At 38.0% G+C, this 21,691-nt stretch overlaps 1 protein-coding gene across 4 annotated transcripts in view; it reads right to left on the bottom strand.

Annotated features, from left to right (window-relative positions):
• LMO3 (LIM domain only 3) overlaps positions 1–20,852 on the bottom strand; it is a gene marked incomplete at both ends in the record, with an annotated part of 56,609 nt that extends 35,757 nt beyond the window's left edge. The window contains 2 exons of one of the 4 annotated variants that reach the window (XM_079714638.1): positions 14,377–14,590; positions 20,795–20,852. In XM_079714638.1, the coding sequence (XP_079570764.1) occupies positions 14,377–14,582 (206 nt within the window). Of the gene's footprint in view, positions 1–14,376; positions 14,591–17,151; positions 17,229–18,811; positions 18,837–19,704; positions 19,727–20,794 lie in introns of those variants that run through there. The other 3 variants (XM_079714639.1, XM_079714637.1, XM_079714636.1) reach the window with 3 other exon arrangements.
• Between the last annotated feature and the right edge of the window lie 839 nt (positions 20,853–21,691).

Genomic DNA, 21,691 nt, shown 5'->3' with positions numbered 1-21,691 from the left:
TCCGTGCACCACAACTACTGAGCCTGTGCTCTAGAGCCCGTGAGCCACAACTACTGAGCCCACACACCTAGAGCCCGTTCTCTGCAACAAGGGTAGCCACCACAATGAGAAGCCTGCACACCACACTGAAGAGTAGCCCCTGCTCGCCGCAACTAGAGAAAGCCTGCACACAGCAATGAAGATCCAATGCAGCCATAAATACATAAATAAATACATAAATAAATTTAAAATAAATAAATAAAATGGTAAAATTAGATAATACATCTCATCTAAATTCATGGAATTTTCTCCCCTAATATGACAGCCACGTGATAGCTTAAAAACACATGCTTTGTCATCCTTCAGTAGCAGTTTATTCATTAGTACATTCTTTGCTCTTCTGAAATCCAACATATCTCATCACATATCATATTTGGTAATTTTCATTCTCAAAAGGCCTTGTTACAAATCCAATGCATTTTATTACCAAACTATGCCCATAAGGGTACCTGGACAATAGCTTACATTTTAAATTGTAGTAATTGTGGGTGCTGCTAACCTGTCAATCACAAATATATTTATAAGCTACACACACAGAAATGAAATGAACAAAGTGATTTCAGACTAACCAGCTCTGACTACACATTTTAAGAAAATCAGTGGGTGTGCCGAGGATCCAATGCTAACAATTTGCTATGCACTGCAGTGTTACAGCTTTCTAAATGGTAACTGTTTAAAAATTCCGAAGCCTTCTTAAAATGTTTCACTTAAACATTTCTGCAATAAAATCTTATTGAACTGTTGCTTTCATTAATTTTCTACAGACTAGAGAGCAAGGAATTCAAGTTCGATTTTTTTTTCTTTTAACTTCGCCTACTACTAGCAAATAAACTGTGCCTCTTTTTTAAATAAACCACTGGCCTTGAGTTTTGGCCCCTTAATAGTAGTCTACATGGTTGACTACCCTTGGTGTTAAATTTTCTTAAATTGTATTTCTGTCAGTGTATCATTTTTTTAAAGCAATGGACCCTATAATAGCAAGCACTGGTCTGTCAGGAGTGCATTTTACCAGCACGACACAAGTATTTTTCACTACAGGAGACAAACAATGATATGTATTACATGCGGTAAACACTGCCTTTGGTACATAGGGTTCTTTTAGCATTTATCTGTCTAAAATCTCACTGTGTCCTGAATGGGGGGTTGCCGGGGAGGGAGAGAAACCTTGCCTTATATTAATGTTGCCATTGGCTATAGCACAGGATTAGAAAGAGTCCACATGCACTGGATGTTTCTCATCAAAGCAAACCTTGATTTAATATTAAATGAACAGAGTCAGGTATATTAGCCCATGCTTAGTCCTGTTCTTCCAAACAGTCACTACATCTCTCTTTTATAACTCTTTCCCCAGGTATTGGTACTCCCCTCCTTTTATTCACACGTATCACTACCAAACAACTTTCAATCAAGCTTAACAAACTAAACATTAAAAAATAAGACTGCTCTCCAAATTGGGGGTACATAAATCCCAGGGATGTTTAAACAAGGAATAGTCTTTCTATTTATTTGATATCTTAGCCTTTACACATTGCTTTCCTAATTAAAAAATGTACAATGGAGTATTTATGATTTATAAATATATATTTAAATTGAGGGTGCCCACTTAGATTTCCTTAGGAATAAAGGTATATAATCAAAACGTTTAGAGAACACTGTGAAAAAGAATACTCGTTAAGATACGGGCATTCAATTGTCCTTGCCACCAGAGGAAACATAAAAATCAAGACTACAAAGAAAACCTAAAGCAAGCTAACGTTTTATATATAATTCTACCCTATGGGATATTAAATATAATGCTTTACAAGGCCATAGGACTTTCACATGCTAAAGTGTGGAGAGCATGGGCATATAAGATATTTTAGAAAACTACCACCTCAGTTACAAAGAAAATCTCATGTTCAATGATTCCCCAAAGATTCAAATTCAACTTACTTTATGTAAAATACACTATAATCATAATTCAACAACCCGTTCCAGATTCCAATAAGCTCCACTCTTTTTTTTTTTGGCTGCGCTGGGTCTTTGTTGCCATGCGTGGGCTTTCTCTAGTTGCAGCGAGCGGGGGTTACTCTTCGTTGTGGTGCACGGGCTTCTCATTGTGGTGGCTTCTCTTGTTGTGAAGCATGGCCCCAGGTGTTCAGGCTTCAGTAGTTGTGGTGCGTGGGCTCAGTAGTTGTGGCTCGCGGGCTCTAGAGCACAGGATCAGTAGTTGTGGCACACGGGCTTAGTTGCTCTGCGGCATGTGGGATCTTCCCAGACCAGAGCTCGAACCCGTGTCCCAAGCATTGGCAGGCGGATTCTTAACCACTGCACCACCAGGGAAGTCCCTCCACTCTTAAATAATTTTTTTTTCTTCATGGTTTTGGGTGCATGTGGTATTTAAACATTTCTTCATCTATCTTCTTTGTAGATGAAAAGTTGGTAAAAGATCTTATTATGCTAGTAGCATTTCATATTCTTGATTATTAATCATTCTTAAACCTCATCCTAATGTGTTTCTTTAATCTTCTTCTCATGTTTAATTTTCCAACTATCTTATCTTCATAACTCAGTGCAATTCTTCCTTCGTAACAACAGAAACTCACATTGGAGTGTTGGCCAGTGTATTCGATTCTTTCTCTATGGTGTTTCACTGACACTTGCTGACAGTTCTGTGAATGGGTTTGTTATTCCTATTTACAGATAAGTAAACTGAGGCTTGGAGAGGTTGAGTAACTTGCTAGGAACATACAACTGGGAAGTAGCAGAAAAAGGGCAGACCTCACATCTGTGCTCCTTACCATTCTGCCTCTAAAATCTAGGGGTTAGGTCTAACCACATCTGGTTTGGGATATGGTTAGGGAATTAGCAAGAACTGATGTGACATTTTTGTTTCTATAAAGTACTGTCACAGAAGGTAAAAACAGCAGATGAATGCATTATAACAGTCATATGTGACTAATGTTCCATTAATGATAGTTGCGGGGGCAGGCAGTGCAACACACAACGTGGCAGATAATGAGAAATACACAGTGGAATGATTTAAAGTACACTGTATGCGTTAAGATGAAATGTAGGATGAAAAACTAAGTTGTGGTGAAAATGCAAGGTTCTGTTTACTACTCAGCAGATAAATCCTCAAGGGAAAATCAAAAATATTAAAAAAATTTTAATCTCCTCAAAATATATCTTTTTTTCTCAGGTCACTGCAGCAATCCACAGTTAACTGAGAAGACAAAGCATTTAACATGTTTAGTCAAACAAGCATGTGATCTTTATTCTAAAGACAATAGTTTAATAAATACCACTGACAAGATTATTTCAACACCTAGCAGACTATCAGCTCAAGATCAAATGATCTTTCCTTAAAATCAAGCTCAAATTGATCCATTTTGGAAGGTAAGAGTCACAAAGTGATTAGAATATAGGTTTGAATGTAAAAGAAGACAAGATGGCAGTTAGAACACATGCCCATCTACCAAAAAGAATAAGAGGACTGCTGGAAACTGTAATAGGAAAAAAAAAAAGCAACACTCAGGATGTGCAGGGTGACAGCAGGAATAAAGACTTGTAAAGTCATTTGGCCACAACCTCGTAGCTTTCTGGAAATTATGTTCAAGATTTTTTTATGCATGAAGGGTAGATGGCCACCGCTTTGAAAGCTCATCCGTTCATGCTGTGCCTCTCTGTAAGATGCAATGTAAAGCTTCTTAACCAATACCCATGATGTATCATTTTATAATTTTATACATTTAAATACAGGCTCAAGTACTTTGATTTGCACTTAAGGTTTAAATATAACTTTTAATTTCAAAAGTAAAGCCAGCTTGTATATCCAGATCCCACTCTCACAAATAAGAATGCATATTAATCTTTTAGTTTTTAAGATGAATGCTTAGCTCTTCTTGATGCGAAATTAAAATTAGTGAGCTAGGGTTAGGTGAGGGGTGCAAAGCATAAGTATAAACAGAACACTCTGTAACATCTGTCTTATCAAGAATATGATTCATTTGTTTGAAATAACAATATGTCTTTGATGTATTTTCTCTTAATGCTGGGTTTGGAAACATGGATGATAATTAGAGTGAATATGTTATTTTAAATGTTTTGTACAAGAAAATAATTTCATTAAATAAGACGGCTTGACTTTAAAAATAATGAAAAAAAATCACCTTTCAGACCTAGAATAACTGATGTTTCTACTTTAAGAGTAGAAATTGGCAGCCTTTGAAAAATCCTTATCTTTGTAATTTTTATTACCTAAGTATTCAAAAATATCAATTACATTGTGATCAGGGCAGAGTTTAATGACATCTTTGGCCAAGGTATTACCTTCATACGAGCTGTGTTGGCAGCCTTAGCTCATCAATATGAACATTCCTTGGTATTTCATATTGAAATATAATGATGTATAAATACTCCATCATATAGTAGATGTATGTAGATGTGTCAATTTAAACTCAAACATACAACTATACCATCTCTCGTGAATTAGCAACAGTCAAGTGACCTAATCCTGATGTCTATTTTGAGACGCATATTTCACAACTATTATGTAATCACACAGAGTCATCACTCAGGCCAAATAAAAAGACATCCAAAAAAAAATACCAGTAAATAATACATGAAAATAATCCCATTCAATTTAGCAGATGAGTTCTGTTATCTCAAATGGAATTCAGTCTCTAACAGCCTGAGTAAGCTTCACAGTGGTTCTCGGACACAAGTATTACCACTTCCTTCCCTGACATTTAGAAAAGTATAGGGTGTGTTCTTGGTTGTAACGGTGGTACCAGGGATACCACAGGACCACATAGTGGCTGGCTGCCTGTAAGCCTTGCCTCTTGCTCTCTCACTCATTCCAACCACACTAGCATCCTTGATGTTCCTCAAACATATCAGAAAAGCTTCCATTGCAAGATCTTCATACTGACTGTTCCCTGTTCCCACAATGTCCTTCCTATACATCCCCATGGCTATTTCCTTCACTTTCTTTAGGTCTTTACTCAAGTCACCCTCTCAACAGGGCTGTCCCTGTCTACACTGTTTAATTTTTCAAAGCCTTATTTCCCCACCACACATAAAAAGACACACTCACCCATAAATACAAATTCTGCAAACCTCTTACACTGCTCCATTTTTCCTGTAGTATTTATCAGCTCCTAATGTACTCAATACTTAGTTTGTTGATTATCTGCTTCCCCAACTAGAATATAACCTCTTTAAGGAAAGGAGTTATTTCTGTGTTTTACTCAGTGCTGTATCCTAGGGCTCTGTACAGGACCTAGAGTATATAAAATAATATTTTTTGAGTGGAAAAATGGGGAACAAGGATGTTAAGTGTTCTGACAGGGATGTCAATTATACCTCTGTTGATAACTTACCAATATCTGCAGTAAGAGGTGAACGATACAAACAGCATGAAGGTTACAGAGTTAATTCTATCTTACTCTGTATCTAAAAGTAAACTATGAAGCCTAAAACTCATCTTTTATAATAGGACTACTGGCTTACAAAAGGATTTTTACAGAGCATAATTTTTACTTATTATTTATAACCCCCTTTCTTAAAATTTTTTTCTAATCATTCTTGATTAGACCTCTTCTCATTCACCGTACTGGTTCCATGTGATATAACCACACTAAAACTCTTTACATATTTTCCTTAATTATTCAACTATAATGAGTACATCAGTCATAAAAAAATTTGAGAAATAACTTGCCCATAAGTTCTTCCTAAATTTCCTAGACTACTTTATTCTTCATATAGTAAAATACCTTTGTATTTACACAAAAAACCTTTGTATTTATACAAAATCAATTAGAAATATAAGATTCTACATTCATTATTTATAGAAATGAAATATTGGCACTCAAATATTTGTTAAGTGACTAAATGGTTTCATTTTTAAACTGTTAAAGAGATGGTAAAGCATGTAATCATAAATATAAACCCCAGTCCTATCCACTCAGCAAGAACACATTGTGGAAAGAAGGGATTCTTGTAGCTCAGAACCTTTTTCATTTTTTTTCCCTAATCAGTGGCCACAGAAAATACTACTTGCTAAGTTTTAAGACAATTCAATAACTTATTGTATTATTTCTTTCTATCTCCCAAATCACAGACATCCCTCAACGGATATTCACTTATAATTCTTACAGGCTTTAAAATTATGTTCATAGTATAGTAAAGCTGAACTTCTCACCTACAAAACTAAATAAACCTGCCCATTGAAACCAGTACTCACTTTTAGTGTTAGAAGTTATGTTTGTTTTTTCATTCACCTATCTACCCCCAGCCCCTTCTACTCAAGCAAAGGCACAGGTACTAATCACTTATCTTATTCAGTCTAATATGCAGCTGTTGGTCAGAATTTATTTTTATTGAGTGGTTGATAAACACAAAATTAGCATCACAATCAATGCCATAAAGTATTTTAAAGTGTTAACAGTCTTGATTCTTTTTTTTTTTTTTTTTTTGATGAAATGTGAGCAATCTATCAAAGGACATTACTTAAGAGATTTTAAAATCTTTTAAAAATAAAAAAAGAGGTTAAAAAAATGGTATACACCTCTGTTAGAATTGCTATAATAAAAACATGACATTGTTTTAAAAGTTTTCAGAAATCAGAAAAAACTAATGATGTCTAAAACTTCCTCTTTCCCCTTGAAGTTGCATGTTGGTATCTCACAGCATAAATGAGATGGGGATTTATTTTTTCTTGGTGGTATTTAGATGACTATTATATGTAATCAGCAGCACGTTTTATGACATTCCCTGCTCCATTACTAATCCATGTCATATTTGATATTTATGTTTACTAAAACTGATTTTCTGTTTTTATTAATAGGATGGGTTTACTGTAGGCAATGCTTTACTGAATTTGTAATAACAATTTTACTTAAAATGGCTTTGGTGTACTCCTCTGCAAATAATCTTTGAATTCTTAAGAGTCTTTTATTTTCCCAGTAGCCCAGTTGGAGAGTTTTTAATATTATGTTGAATCATAACAACACACGCTGGTTAGAGTCTAACTTAATACATGCAGCTTAATGTTAATTTTCCAACTTCAAATCAGAGATCTAACTATTACGAGATGATTATTTATCTCAAGTGTGATTTTGTTTTAAACCAGTAAAGTCCACAGTTAGACAATTTTGCATCATAAAAAACCAAGAGTATGGACTAAAAGAATTCAGCAAAACATTTGGAATCTTTACATAACTAAAAAAAATTTGTTGAGAAGAAAAAGGTCTATCAAGAAGTTTTGATAGTATAGAGCAGAAAGCAGAACTGGCACAGGTGAATGCCTAAGTGACTGATGTGGGATTTATAGTAACTGTGTTTGTAATATAGTAAATATGTTTGATGAATATAATAAAAGGGTATGTTTAGGTCCTAATTCCTTTAGGGAAAATTTATCCATTCATATGGATAATAAGGGGCAAAAAACCGCAATAAGCGAAAGAAATTGCTTTAAGATAAGAAACAAAACTAAATGCCACATTTCTGGCTCCACAATGTAACTTCCACTCCAAAGTAAATTTCTTATAAATACCTTAAAAAGGGGAACATACAGTTAATCATCAAAACAAGTATGCAATGATGGTAGAAGCAGAAATGGAACAGACAGTATCAGACTCCATCAGAGCTAAGAAAAACAGAATTGGGTGATAAAAATCACAAGGGAATAAATTTAGGCATTCTACAGTATTATAAAAATTGTCTATCCTCTTAGAATGGTGAACACTCTATAAGAATAAGCCAGTGCTATAGTTTACAATACTAAGGAATTAGCTGGCATCAAGCATCTGAATTTTACAAGTTTCAAAGTGTGCCAAACTATGGTGAACTGGTGAAAGTAAATTATGACAAAAGTCAATGCTCATTCTAAGGTTGTATAGATTCTAATATCTGTATGTGAAGCATGCATACATACACCTACATCTCTTTAGATGCTTACAAAGGGAAATGCCATGAATCAGTAGGAGTCATTGCTTATGTAAACCGATTAAAAAATTTAAAAAGGAAAGGAAAATGTCTTTTTAAAGAAACATGGCTAATGTAAATGCTGTTTTAAAAAGCTATCTGGTCGATTGATAGAATATTGTTATTTTTATTTTTACTTTCCTTGTTTTCAAGATCCTGTCGTATATTTACAATTCATATATTTTAACAATTATTGATGAAAGTGAGAAATGTTAGCTAGTTTCTGTTAGGAAGATGGGATGAGGTTACAGTGTATAATTTTGACGGATAGAAGACAGTCTCATGGGAACTGGGAAATGTTTTCAAACTAAGTACCAAAATAATATTTCAATGACTCACAGTGTAATGAGAAAAAATATAGTGGTCTCTTAGACTGGTGCAATTCTTCTTTAAGCCTATATAATTTTTATGTGAGGCAGAAAACTGAACTACATAACACATTTCTACAATGCATATATTCATCAAAACCATTTACAAAATTACTACTTTCAGCATATTTTAAAAAATGAGATTCCTTAATAAATTATGTTTATGCAGTCAAAACAGCATTAAAATTTATTATTAGTCACTTAATGGAAGTTAATGATGAATTTATAAATGAAGTGCTGGCTTACTTTGATATACTCTAAGAGCAACCAAAAATAGAGATTCTTTCCCAGAGTTCTATGTATTTGTAAAGTGCAAAATAAGCAGCTTTGGCAATTCTCAAATGTAGTTCTTCCGGATGCATTTAATCCTAAATATACTTGTAGGAACAGAATGTTTTTCTGCTAAGTCAGGTATGTCTAACTTATCCATTTTATGCATAAAAACTATCCTGACTGAAGTATTCCGTGCTTTATGGAAAGATAAAAAACAGTAAAGAGATAGAAACAAGTGTGAAGTATTTTTTGTATTTCTAATATTCTGGTGGGGGTTATTTCCAGTGACAATATCTCAAGTCTATAAAATAAACCAAAACAAAAAGGCACAAAACTAAAATAATTAGTTAAATACTCACTCACTGAAAGTGGGTGTATTACAGAATTAAGGACAGATATTGTAGATAAATTTACAAATAAGAAATTCTCTATATATTGATAGATAGGTATTTTTAACAGAGATTGTTGCAGAGAGGTTGCTGCTCAGGAAGTCTAGGGTGGATTGACATTTTTTTCCTAAAGCAAGGGGCACTCTCCCAAAGCATTGTACAAAACAACATTATCACTCCTGATTTGTACCAGTCCATGAATGATATATAGTCTAAAATGTTTGAAATAGAATGCAATAATGCTTTCCTATGATAAACAGAAAAATGGACTTAAAATTACAATATTTTATAAAGCTATAAATAAGGTAAGATAATTTACAGGGAATATAGCAGTATTTTTCAGAGACCCTAGAGTCTAATACACTCAGATGCCAAAATATTTCATAATACTAAGAGGAGCTTAGACATTTAAATATGATAAAAGTTATGACAATTATAAAGTGTTAAGAAAGCTCAAATGAAGCTCATAGGAAAAAGAAAGTTTATTTGGGAGGAGTTTCATTCCATATAAAAGATTAATTTTTTTGGAATTTAAAACAATAAAAAGTTATATTTCAAATAATAATGTACTGCTTTCCAGGGGAGATATTTTCAACCGCTTAATGTTAAAAAGATGACAAAGCAGGAAAAACAGAATGAACACGTCAGTCAGCATTAAGAAAGAATCTGTGCAATTAACTGTCAGATAAAATAACATTAATAATGTATTTATATTTACTTTTAAGGCCATAATTATGTACTAATATAAGGTTAACCTTATATAAAAATTTATAAGTACCAATTTTGATCAGTGTGAAATAAAGTTATAGCCAGGTTAATGCTCTATGTAGCATTTAATTTTAATTTTCTATTGTAAAATCATATTATTATATTAAAGCACATAAAATTTGCAATCAGTGTAGACGCTTCAAATCCTTTTTGTTAATTGGCAACTGTGGTAGAGCATGAAGCATCGTTCTTTCCCAGTACTTTCATTTTAAACAAATCATCCTCACGTATAAAAATAGCAAATTGCATTAAATTTTATATAAGACGTTTTCTGTTTCTCATATAGAAGAGCTGTATGCAGCTTCCATGGCAAGTATCACAGCAAACAGCTTTGAGTACATTCTCTGGTAAAACACCATTCATAGAGATGCAAGATACAGCCTTCATCGACTTACTGCTTAAAATATACTACAAGTAAGAAAATGCAGGCTTAAGTTAAAAACTGACCAAAATGTTCCAACAGCTTAACTGGTAAGTTCTGATATTCTACACTGTCTCCAAATTGAGAAGTAAAGTATTTTGCTGTATTTCCTAGTTCTGACTTTGTAAAACTTGACATAAAATCTTAATTCTAAAACTGATGATACATTAATAGCTACTTTATTCATATTTTCCAAACTCAAATCAGAATGCTAGATAGTTTAGCAGTAGCTACATAATCCTGTAAACATCATTACTAAACCTTGACTAGTTTTACACAGTAATTGCTAATCTACTTTATGCATTCTCTGGTTCAAGGCACAAAGATGCTTCCATATCTACTTTGTCATAAACAAATTTTAAAAACAAAAAATATAAAAATGTGTTGGATACATTTTTAATAGATTCATTTCTAGGTCTTGGCATATAAATATTAGTGGGCAGACCAACTTCATAGTTTTAGTCAGAAAGCGTGTTTAATAGAGGAAGTTTTAAAAAATCAATCTTTCTGTTCCTTTTTCTAATGAATTTCCGAAGATGAAGAGCAATCTTAAAAACTGGCAAATTCCCTCTCATCAGACAGGTGTATCTTATATTCTCCAGAAAAGTAAAAGATATTATATCAGCCCTGTTATGGAAAGGGAACTGCTAAGATTTGAAACTCAGTAACAAACTGTAAAAATCTTTTCTTTTTCGTAAATATAGCTAATTGTGCCTCGAAGGAGAAAAAAAAAATCTGAGCAAAATCAAATTTACTGAAGTAATAGCTTCTAATGCCCTAAAGAAAATATCTTATGATTTAAATTCTTGTATTCATCATTCAAAGAACTTGTAAAAACATGTCACCAGTATCACTATTCAGAATAAAGCAAAATAAAATGTTAGAACTTCAAGATTCACTGTTCAGCAATAAAAGTGTTTTTTTGTGTTTGCTTTTGGAAGGAGAAGATAACTAGGAAGCTAAATACAGTTGGCAAAAAAATATTTCACTTCTTTAGATATGAAAAATTATCTGGCCCAGGATAATACCTATAACCCATAATTTACTGGTACAGGTAAGCAATCTTTTTCTTTATCATTTTCCGTATTCTTACTTAGATGCCTAGTAATTTAGACAGAGAAACACAAACCTGTAAATTATTTATGGCTCGTTTGTGCCTCAAAGATATTACATAATATCCAAAGACCCGAAAACCAAACTAAACTACTTTTTAATAGGATTTAAATGGTTAAGCATTGGCTGTGCAAAACACAAGAGGGAAATGTACTGAACTAAGAGGGAAATGAGAAAAATTATTTTCAAAGCTAGGGAAAATAGCCACAGAATATTACTTGTTCACTGATCATACTGCAGATTTTGTGTAATTAATAAACAATTAGAAAGTAACAGTTTGAGGTGCACCTCCTTTTTTCCCTCAGTTAATTTTTGTCCGTGACCCCAAATCATGCCTCTCACACAGCAGGCATCCGATAAGCATTTTTTTTTTTTTTTTTTTTGCGGTACGCGGGCCTCCCACTGTTGTGGCCTCTCCCCTTGCGGAGCACAGGCTCCAGGCGCGCAGGCTCAGCAGCCATGGCTCACGGGCCCAGCCGCTCCACGGCATGTGGGATCCTCCCAGACCGGGGCACGAACCCGTGTCCCCTGCATTGGCAGGTGGACTCTCAACCACTGCGCCACCAGGGAAGCCCCGATAAGCATTTTTGAATGCCTGTTTATACCCATTCAAAGAAATTAATTGGTAAATAAAGTCTGCCTGAACGTATTTGTCTATTCGACATACAGAATCAGACTATTTTAATTTGCCAATCAGACATATGCTTTTAAACATAGACGTAATTTCACTGAGATACACACTTTCCACATAAAACTAAATACCACATCTGCGGCATAATCTATAACACATAACATGGTGTTTTACACACATACCATTTTCCCGTTTCACTTCTGCAATTTTTAAGTGTTGATGAATTACTCCTTGCCAAGGAAGTCACGTTATATACAACAAAACCTTCAGTTTAAATAAGGGATAATCTTGCTGTTAACAGCTTAGTTTGAAATGTTAACAACCCTTAGGCTGTTAACGTAACAACTGGCCATTAATGTGGTAATGACCAATTTAAGAGGAAATTGTACTCTGAGAAATGAATATATTGGCAATCAGGACCAGGGTTTAAATTTGAAAGAGTATGATTTTTTAAAAATAAGGTAACAAGATTAAAAGTTTGAGCCTATCAGAAATCAAGTAAAAGTTGCATCACAAAAAGCAACATATAGACTCTTTTAGAGATAAAGATTTCTGAGATGAAAACTATTTTGATAAATTCCCTTCAACAATACACTTAAGACTATCAAACACCAGTTGAACAACTTATTTTTATTACCATAAGGAAGATTAAAACAACACAAGGTGACTTTCTCTGCTCTCTACTATGTAGACAACTGCAAAACAGTTTCACTCACGACACATGTATTTCATTGGCAAATTTACATTTCTGATTTAAAAATATCCAGAGATTTCAAGAGACTCTCTTTAAATTTGACTTAATTTTTGTCTTTATTGCTTATTAGAACACTTTAATCTTGCCCAGACTATATAAACTCCTTGTTTTGGAACTGTTGTTACATGAATCCACTGGAGATACTGCAAATGTAAACAAAAGTCAAAGACAGAGTCCAAAAGCCCACGGCTATTGGTTAGGAAGATAAAGCAAAAGTAGGAAGAAAAGTCAAGTCACTAAAAGCAAATACAAAGACTCTATGTAGAAATCAGGCTCTAATTCACAATGAGCAGAGGAGAAATTTTTATTTGCAAAAGGAAAGTTCCAAGACCGTAGAGCCTGAAAGAATTCACGGAATAGCTTAATTCTGATTAGTTGTGTTAGTTAGGGAACTCCCTGCCTATAGTCACTTCCCATTCCCATTACTGGCATCTTACATGTATTTTGTGCCCCTGGAACACAGAGAAGTAGTAGCAAGTGGTTATAATTAGTCAGGGGCCCGTCAGATGAAGCGGTCCTAAGAGGGGAGAGAGTAGAATCTGATAAACAGTACTGGACTCACCCTCTTGTCATGACCATTCACCAAACAATATGTTCTTATATATAAACATTGAGTTGGACTAAAAGTAACTGAATTATATACGAAGCAGCACCAAATTCCTTAGAAAACACCGTCTGAAATGACCAAGGAGTTACTGCTGATTGATAAATTTTGTGTCATAAGGGAAAAAAATTCAAAATGAATCACTTAATGTCAGACTAGAAAAATGATTAATCGTATCAAATATGAAAAACCCAAATGATGCCATATATCATTTATCTAATTTGATTGATCCTACTTTGTTAATATCAGTAATTTGCAGCTGAATGAAGTCACAAAATTCCCTGAAAAGTAAAATAATTTTTCTTAAATACCAGTCCATGTGTTGAGTACTAAACGCTAGGGTACAAGTTTAGTCTGCTTCATGGCTTCAGAAGCAAGAACATCTGCATTGTCCTGAAACCGTTCAGATGTTTACAGTTTGGAGAGTGGCTATCATTTCCCCATAATGATGGAGGTCTTTACTTTGTTATTTTCCATAAAGCTACTGGCAAGACTTACGCTGTTCGACTTTCAGTGCTATCTTTGCGAAGATCACCTGGAATGCCATGGTGGGTGGAGGGAGGTGTATTCACACTTGGGGAAAGTTTTCAACACTGTACGATAAACACCTTACTAATAAATGCCAGTTAAGAGTTTCAAATTGACTTTCTCTGACAAATCTGAAACAGAAAGATCGCTGAATTACTTTGTGCTATACTCAGCCTGACCTTGTCACTTTTGTGCGAATAAAACATCTTGCATGCTGATTTCTACCAAATACATCCTTGATGTGAACTGGCAGTTTCCGTACAAGGAGTGGAATAACCTATCCCCAGGTAGGAGCATCAGGTAAGGCAAATAAATGGGAACACTTTGAGATATTGTGTTTTCCTGGCCATTGCTGAAGCGATCATTTGTGGAACAGGCACCTGGCAGCATTTTGAAGGCTGCTAGGTGGACATCTTTCAGGAATAGAGGCTAGTAGGAAGGAAATGAAACCCACAAAGACACTTACAAAGGTATTTTAAAAGGAATCCAGTCATCACTGGTGTGTAAGGCTAATTCCTACCTCAGATAGTCTCTGCGACAAAGGATAAGGTTAGCTTTAGTGTACAGGGTGGAGCCCACCTCTCCCAAACGACAGTCACAGCAGGCACACTTCAGGCAGTCCTCATGCCAGTATTTGTCCAGTGCCTTTAGAAGATACCGGTCCTTGATCTTTCGGTTGCAGCCAGCACAACCTTTCGGCTTGGTGTCTGGCTGGACTGAGAGCATTTGTATACCTAAAGGGAGACAAGAACAAAAAAGAGAGCTGGGACTCCAGGAAAGAATCAGAAGATGTCCAAAGCCCTCCACCAAGTTAAATGTTTCAGATTGCATTTTTCAAAGGGTGTTAGGCGTTCTTTTTTTTTTTTTTTTTTTTTTTTGCGGTACGAGGGCCTCTCACTGTTGTGGCCTCTCCCGTTGCAGAGCACAGGCTCCGGACGCGCAGGCTCAGTGGCCATGGTTCACGGGCCCAGCCGCTCCGCGGCATGTGGGATCTTCCCGGACCGGGGCACGAACCCGTGTCCCCTGCATCGGCAGGCGGACTCTCAGACACTGCACCACCAGGGAAGCCCTTAGACGTTCTTTTTGAGGCCCATAAGATATCGAACTAAATTTGGAAAAAAAGAGTCTCAAACTTTGTTAAGTCCTTGTTAAACCATTTACGAAGTCACACCTATAAAGTGGTAAAACAAAGAAATCATGTTGCACCTGGTAAGTTGATATTATATACACGAAGAAGTTAAGTAATATTAAATAATTTTATAGTGTCCCCATTTTCTACAGAAAGAAGTTCCTTTCGGGAGAAAATATGAGTAAATGGCTAACAATCTCAAAGAAAGCTGTTTAACAAAGTAGTCTGTGCACAGGCTGTAGAAGTCAAAAAGGAGTTTTCCTTTATTGGTTAAAATGTTCACTTAACACGGACTTGATGGCAGAAGGAAAGTGCACCCTTATGGGATGCACTAACCTCACTTAGCAGTAGAAATGTTTATACTTAAGCAGAGTACAGTCTCCTGAAAAGCTCACCAATGCTATAATACTTGTTTGCCTCCAAAGACTTCCCCCCTGTGCCCTTGATATTTGAAAGTATTCATTGTGTTGGAAATTTTTAAAAATGTACTTACACTCACAAGCATCAGTTCGTGCTTCTACTAATGGCAGATTACCTAACTATATACTACATGCTTTTATATAAAATTAAACTATAGGATTATGTAATTTATTATCATAAACATGCACTTATTTATTTTATAGAGGAAAGAAAAAACAATAGAAGACAAAGTCTAAATATATATAAGGTGACCCAAACATCCATATGCAAATATATATTATATACATATATTACATACATACTAGACTAGACATAGGGACATTTATATATTTTAGAGACATATCTCCATCATAAATAAGGAGTCTAGCTGAGTTCTATGGGTGTTACAGCCTGACTGAAATTTTTTCAATGAAAGGGTATTTGCCTTTGAGTTTCTTCTCTCCTAAATGTCAAATACCCAGCTTTTAAAAAAGCTGGACCAACTATTCAGAGCTTCATATTTATCCAATAACTCATTTCAAGCACTATAAAGTACTGTAGACTTCGATTCCAAATTCCTTCGTTTTACAAATTATGATACAGAGGCCTAAGAGAGGTTAAGGGACTCGCTCAAAGCTGAGTGACAGTTAAGCACTAGACTTCGTGGCCTTCTTACAGTCCAGAGATCCTGCTGCTAAATTATGCCTCCTCTCTAAGGCATAAAGTTTTAAACTTGAACATAGAACGACACAAGACACCAAATGCCTGCACTTGAAACAGTCTCAAGTAAGAAATGCCAAGCTCTAATCTAGACCATTTTCGGTGTGTTTCCTGCTCCAAAACAGCTAAACCTTCTTCAGTTTCCTCTGATGCCTGATGATGAAGCCCGAACCTTCATTATCTTTACAATCTTTTTCTTTTTTAATCACACTGTTAAGAGACATCAAGGCACCGTACCCTCACAGCAGAATAACTTTTCTAGCTACAAATGATACATGAATTTCACATAATAGTGTTATGATGTTGAACTTCCATTAGAAAATAACTTCTCTGATAGAGTGATGGGGCAAGGACCGGCAGTGAGGCATCAAGGTAGCTACTCTTTCTGCAAGGGATGCAGAGCCGTGGTCCTCGGAGCTGCAGACTAGCAGCTGGATTTGTACAGAACAGCAGGCGGTATTCCTATAGCCGGCCCTCTGTTCCTTTTCTTTGAGGGAGCTCAGGGTCTAGTGTAGATTAATCATAACCCTTGATAGCTCTGCTAAATCTCATTCTCTAGAACTTCTAACAAATGAAGTGTCTTTGATCAGAACTAGTTACCATCTTCTCGCAAGGTTCCACAAGGAATGAATCCCATTAATTACAGTACAGAACATACCCAGGTGCCTCTTAACCATCTACCTGGGGGAGGGAGAGACTGTGATTTACTAAATGACATTCCGGATTTCATGACTGAAAACATCTAGAGATGTATTAACAGTGACTATTCTAGTTATCTAATTTATAAGGCTATTATTTTTTTATATCACCAAGCTGAAAATTTTTTGTCCAAATCCTTCTTAGTTGTAGCTGAGCTCTGTTTCTCTGAGTTTTGTTACCATCATCAAGCGTGGAAGGTCACCTATCTTTATTCACAATGCTTTGCAACCAAGACAGAGGGTACCAACATTTGGGACAACTCTACCCTGCTTGTCTTCACAAAATGTTTTTGTTGTGCTGACATTTTAATGTAGCACTCAGAGGCCAATTAATATTTGAAACTCTTACATTCTGTTTGGCCTTGGGCGTAGAAGGAGTTTGATATTTTCTGCTCCATCCTGGTACCTTCCTGCAGAAAACATCATCCCATTGCTCTTGAAAAGGAAATGTTTTCGATACTCTGCAAGTTAACAGTTGTAGAAAAAAGAACTAGTTTGTAGTCACCACGTTGCCATGTACCTAAACAGGCATAAAGCAATCAGCAGCCTCTCTTCAGCATCCGGCAGAACGCGTCTGGGTAGAGTTATGTGTTTGGAGCTGAGAAACATTTCACAAGTTGCTTATAGCACATCAGGACTCATAACTAGTTTTAGATTGGCATGTAAATTGTTCCGAGGGAAATTCTTATTGCCTCTGAGACCCTGCCATTCTGAGTTATTTGACAGTTTAAGGGAAATCATAATTAAAAAAAGACATAAATAATAGCCTGTGCAGTGTGGTGTGCAGAAATAAGTAGAACCATTTCATTTAAACTCTGGTGAGCTTTTAATTGCCTGGATTGCATTGTGAGGCGGCCTAACGGTTGATTGCCTCCATTATGTTCCCTTGTTCTGTGCCATTCATCCGCGCAGTCTCAGCTTCAGTAGTTAACACAACAAAGTAACCACAACTCCACAACACACAGGGGCTTAAAAAAAATAATCATAATAAAAGGTTTGCAGCACTTAGACCCAGTCTTTTATATTTTTGGACTAACTACACGTAGTGAATGGAAAACATTTTGTCCCCTTCGGAAGATTCACAGAGAACAATTTGGGAGAAGGAAAAGGAAGAGGGAATACATAAAGGGGGCTGGCAGAGATGAGGTGCCTCAGGAAGATGCGAAAATGAGAATGCAGGTTCTGCAGCTGGGAGCAGTGACACAGATTAAAAGAATTTGGCCAACACCGGCCATTCGATTGCCAAGAGGTACCAAACAAAAGATTTTCTCTCCTCCTGCCCATCTTCATCCTCTCCCCAGCCCCCAGCCCGGACTGGAGAACTGGATTGGGCCTAAAAGCTTGTTTCTCTCTGTTCACTGGCCCAGAGCATCCCTACAGGCTGCAGCCCCCTAAGGGACAACAATGCAAATAGATGTCCCCAGATCTCAGGCGCTGGAGCTGCTTAACTCTGTTCTGCCCCCTTCGACTCCCAACCCCCCTCCCCATCCTTCCACACCCCCTCCCCTTTCTGAGCAATGGAGCTGGGAACCAATTTGATTCCCTTTTTCTCCAATGCAGCTGCAAGGCTCAGAGATACTGACATTTTTCCACTCTTATCAGTTTAATTACAGTTACCATGGCAGCAAAGTGCTAGTGCTTGGCAAAGGCCAACAAGAGATTTGCAAGACTGAGTTCAATTTTGATGCAGCTCACATGCAAAATAAAAAAAAAAAAAAAATAAGAAACATACATACACTCTAACAAAGAATCCCTTGAGGAGTTTATGCTCCAGCCTTTTGTGGTTGTGTCTTTGCAGCCACACAGGGATGATTTGCAAAGAATGTAGCAGTTTTTGTTGCACCTAGCAAGATTAATTGGTTTAAGCAGCAGTCTTTCAAAGCAGTTACAACAATAATATTTCGGATCTTTTCGAAAGACACAAAAGCAGCGGAAGAGCAGGAAGGCTTTGGAGTGGCCGAGAGTGCCGAGCGCCGGCAAAGTGCATCTATGATAGACTGTAACCTTACCAAAACTTTTCTCCTTTTTCTGCATGAGTTGATTTAGGCGTGCCTGAGTTGCAGCGGCTTCGCATTGAGCGCCCAGCCCAAAGGTAGAAGTGGAAGGGGGTCTCTCGGTTTTAGCTCAAGTGCGGACCTGGTGCGCAGCCTACACCTCGGAGGACGGACTATTGTGAAGCCACTTTGGGAGCGGGTCGGAGCGGCGGCGCGGGGTGGGGGTTGGAGGAGGAAGGGACGAGGGCGGCCAGACGAGACCCGGCGCACACACGGAGCCCCTCGCCGTGTGGCGGTGTGCAAAATGATGGCGAATGACAAAGCCACATGCTTCCCTAACTCTGCTCGTAATCCTAAAATCCCAGCGGCCCCTTTTAGCGTCGTGGTAACAAATGGATTTGATTAAACTGTCACATGCAGCGTTAGCATAGCATATCATGTTCAATATGAAAAAGATCATAAATCTGACTTGTATTTCATAACAGCAATCTGGGTAGCCCCCATAAAAATGTGCCGCAGCAGTTTGAATCTCAGCCTATTAGGACACAGGCACCTCCACGGAACCTTTCCTCTCGCCACTTCTCCCAACCGCCCCCCTCCCCGTAGACAGTCACTTTTCCATCTCGTAGGAACGGTATTTCGTTATTATGGCAGAGTGGGTAGAGGCAGAAGTGGCCACCAGAACCCCAAAATGGTCACTTCAACTCCTGGGGGAGGGGGGGTGATGAATTCCAGCCAGTAAGGGGAGGAGGGTCGGGAACCCACCTAAGACTGAATTCCCTTCCCACGGGCCGGGCCACATCGAACATCTCCTCCCAAACTCTCAAGCCCCTGTCTCCCCGGGAGTCGGGGCTGTGGAAATACTGCAGTTCCTCGTGAACTTTGACTATTATCCACTCGAGTCGTACTTGAGACGTTCCGCGCCGCAGCCGCTCTGCTCTCCTTCCTTCCATCAACATCCGCCCGCATCTATTTCACGTCTCATCATAAAAATAATGAAGCCTCACATGACTTAAACAAAACGGTCTCAGCAGAGCTGCAGCCCGAGTGAAAGTTGCAGTGCGGAGCTGGGCTGCAGCTCCAGTTTATGCCTCATTAGGAGAGGCTGAAGAAGAAAAAAAATCCCCACATCCGTACACGCACGCGCGCACCCGCAGACACACACACACCACAAATAAGCCGCCGCGTGTACACCCAGTTGCTGCACTTACCTTCTCAATTAAGCGATACAGGGGGAGGCCGTTCAGAAAGCACAGTGGCTGCTTTGTAGCGCTTCTCCTTGGGAAAGGTCAAAAAGAAGCATTGCTTGAAAAAAAAAAAAAAAGAGGGGGAGGGAATCTCTATTTTTTTTTTTTTTAAGTTTAAAATAATGAGGTCCTCAAGGATCCGCCAAGTAATGGTGTCGACCGCATCTGAGCCACAGGTGTCCTCCTTTTAGGCAACTGCAGTCCGAGGCTGTCTCTCTCCGTCCTGGCTCAAGACAACTTACCCCAGGAGCACGCCAGGAGCCGAGCTGAAGGAAGCCCCGGCTCTCAGCTGCAAAATGCAATCCCTTCCCAGCCAGACAGAATACAGCCAAAGAAAAGGTCACTCCGTTATTACTGAGCCGGCGGAGCCCAGGCAGCGCTTGTCAAGACCACAGAGAAGCAGCTCCCTTCCGATTTAAGACTATTTACCTCTCGCCCCCCACCCCTCCCCTCTTCTCTCCTTTCCTTCTCTCCCTCCCTCCCTCCCTCCCTCGTTCGCTCGCTCGCTGGCTCTCGTGTGCCTGTTCTGCAGCTCAGTCAAGTACAGCCGCCCTCGGAAAGTGCAAAGCAGCCGCAAGACAGATAGGGCTTTGTTGCTAATTTCCCAGGGTGAAAATGTACAAGCCTGCGAGTGCAGTCAGCACAACCCCACGCATATGCTACTCGCAAACGCTGGGGATGACCCCCAATCCCCCCTCCGCACAAAAAAGTGACCTCGGCGGGAGTCGACTCCGGGAAGGACCCTCCCTACCTCCTGGACCCGTCCAAAAGAAGAAGTCCTGCGAAAGAGCTCCGGAGGAAAACGGTAGGGTTCCTAAAATAACAGGGGCATTTTAGAATAGGTGGCCACGTTGAAAGCAAACTGTCTTCCAGTGCCAGTTCTGAAGCTGCCAATTATGGAAATTAAAATAAAAGCAAGGGAGTCAAACTGCTACCAGAATACACTGGAAAAGCACACAACCCTCCCCTTTAAGAAATGTCTGGGGGTGGCTGCAGTCGCCCGGTTCTCTGACTTCTGTTAGTGAACTCTCCGAAGTCGCTGCTCCGCAGGGCAGGTCTGCTACACAAGCTGGGTCCAGAGATGCCACACTCCCCTTCCTCCTCTGGCCCAAGAACCAAACTGTGAACTTGTGCCCCATTAACTGATACTGAACATCCCTCCCATCCCCGCTGAACACTTCCTGCAATTACTTGAATTCCTCGCTATTTAAAATTCACAGACTAGAATGGAAAACAACCCAAGGGCACCTAGCAACATGTTTTTAAGCCTAACTTGGTCAAAGAGTCGTTGAGTGTCTCCACCATTCCTGCTCCAGTCTTCATAGGCTTGTTTTAGAGGCCTTGACAGATTCCTTTTTCCTTTTTATCCTTCAGAAAGGTCCCCTTATCCCCCAAGCTCCTCTTCTCTTAACTTTACTTTGCATCTGTAAAGGCCACTGGCAGCTTTAAAATATCGTATTATTTTTCTAAGTTTTCAAACTTCAAAGTCATCCTCTTTTTGGCAACTATCATAGCATCGCCACCAGATTTTTAAAAGCCCTGTCAAAGGTCAAGCTTAAAAATAGTCCAGATTTGAATGACACTGGCTGAAATGTTTTAAGGGCCAAGACAGACTCAATTGTTGAACTCCACAAAACTTTTTTTCTTC

This window comes from Hyperoodon ampullatus (assembly GCF_949752795.1).
Source record: "Hyperoodon ampullatus genome assembly, chromosome: 11".
Lineage (NCBI taxonomy): Eukaryota > Metazoa > Chordata > Mammalia > Artiodactyla > Ziphiidae > Hyperoodon > Hyperoodon ampullatus.
This window is presented reverse-complemented; position numbering and strand designations above follow the sequence as displayed.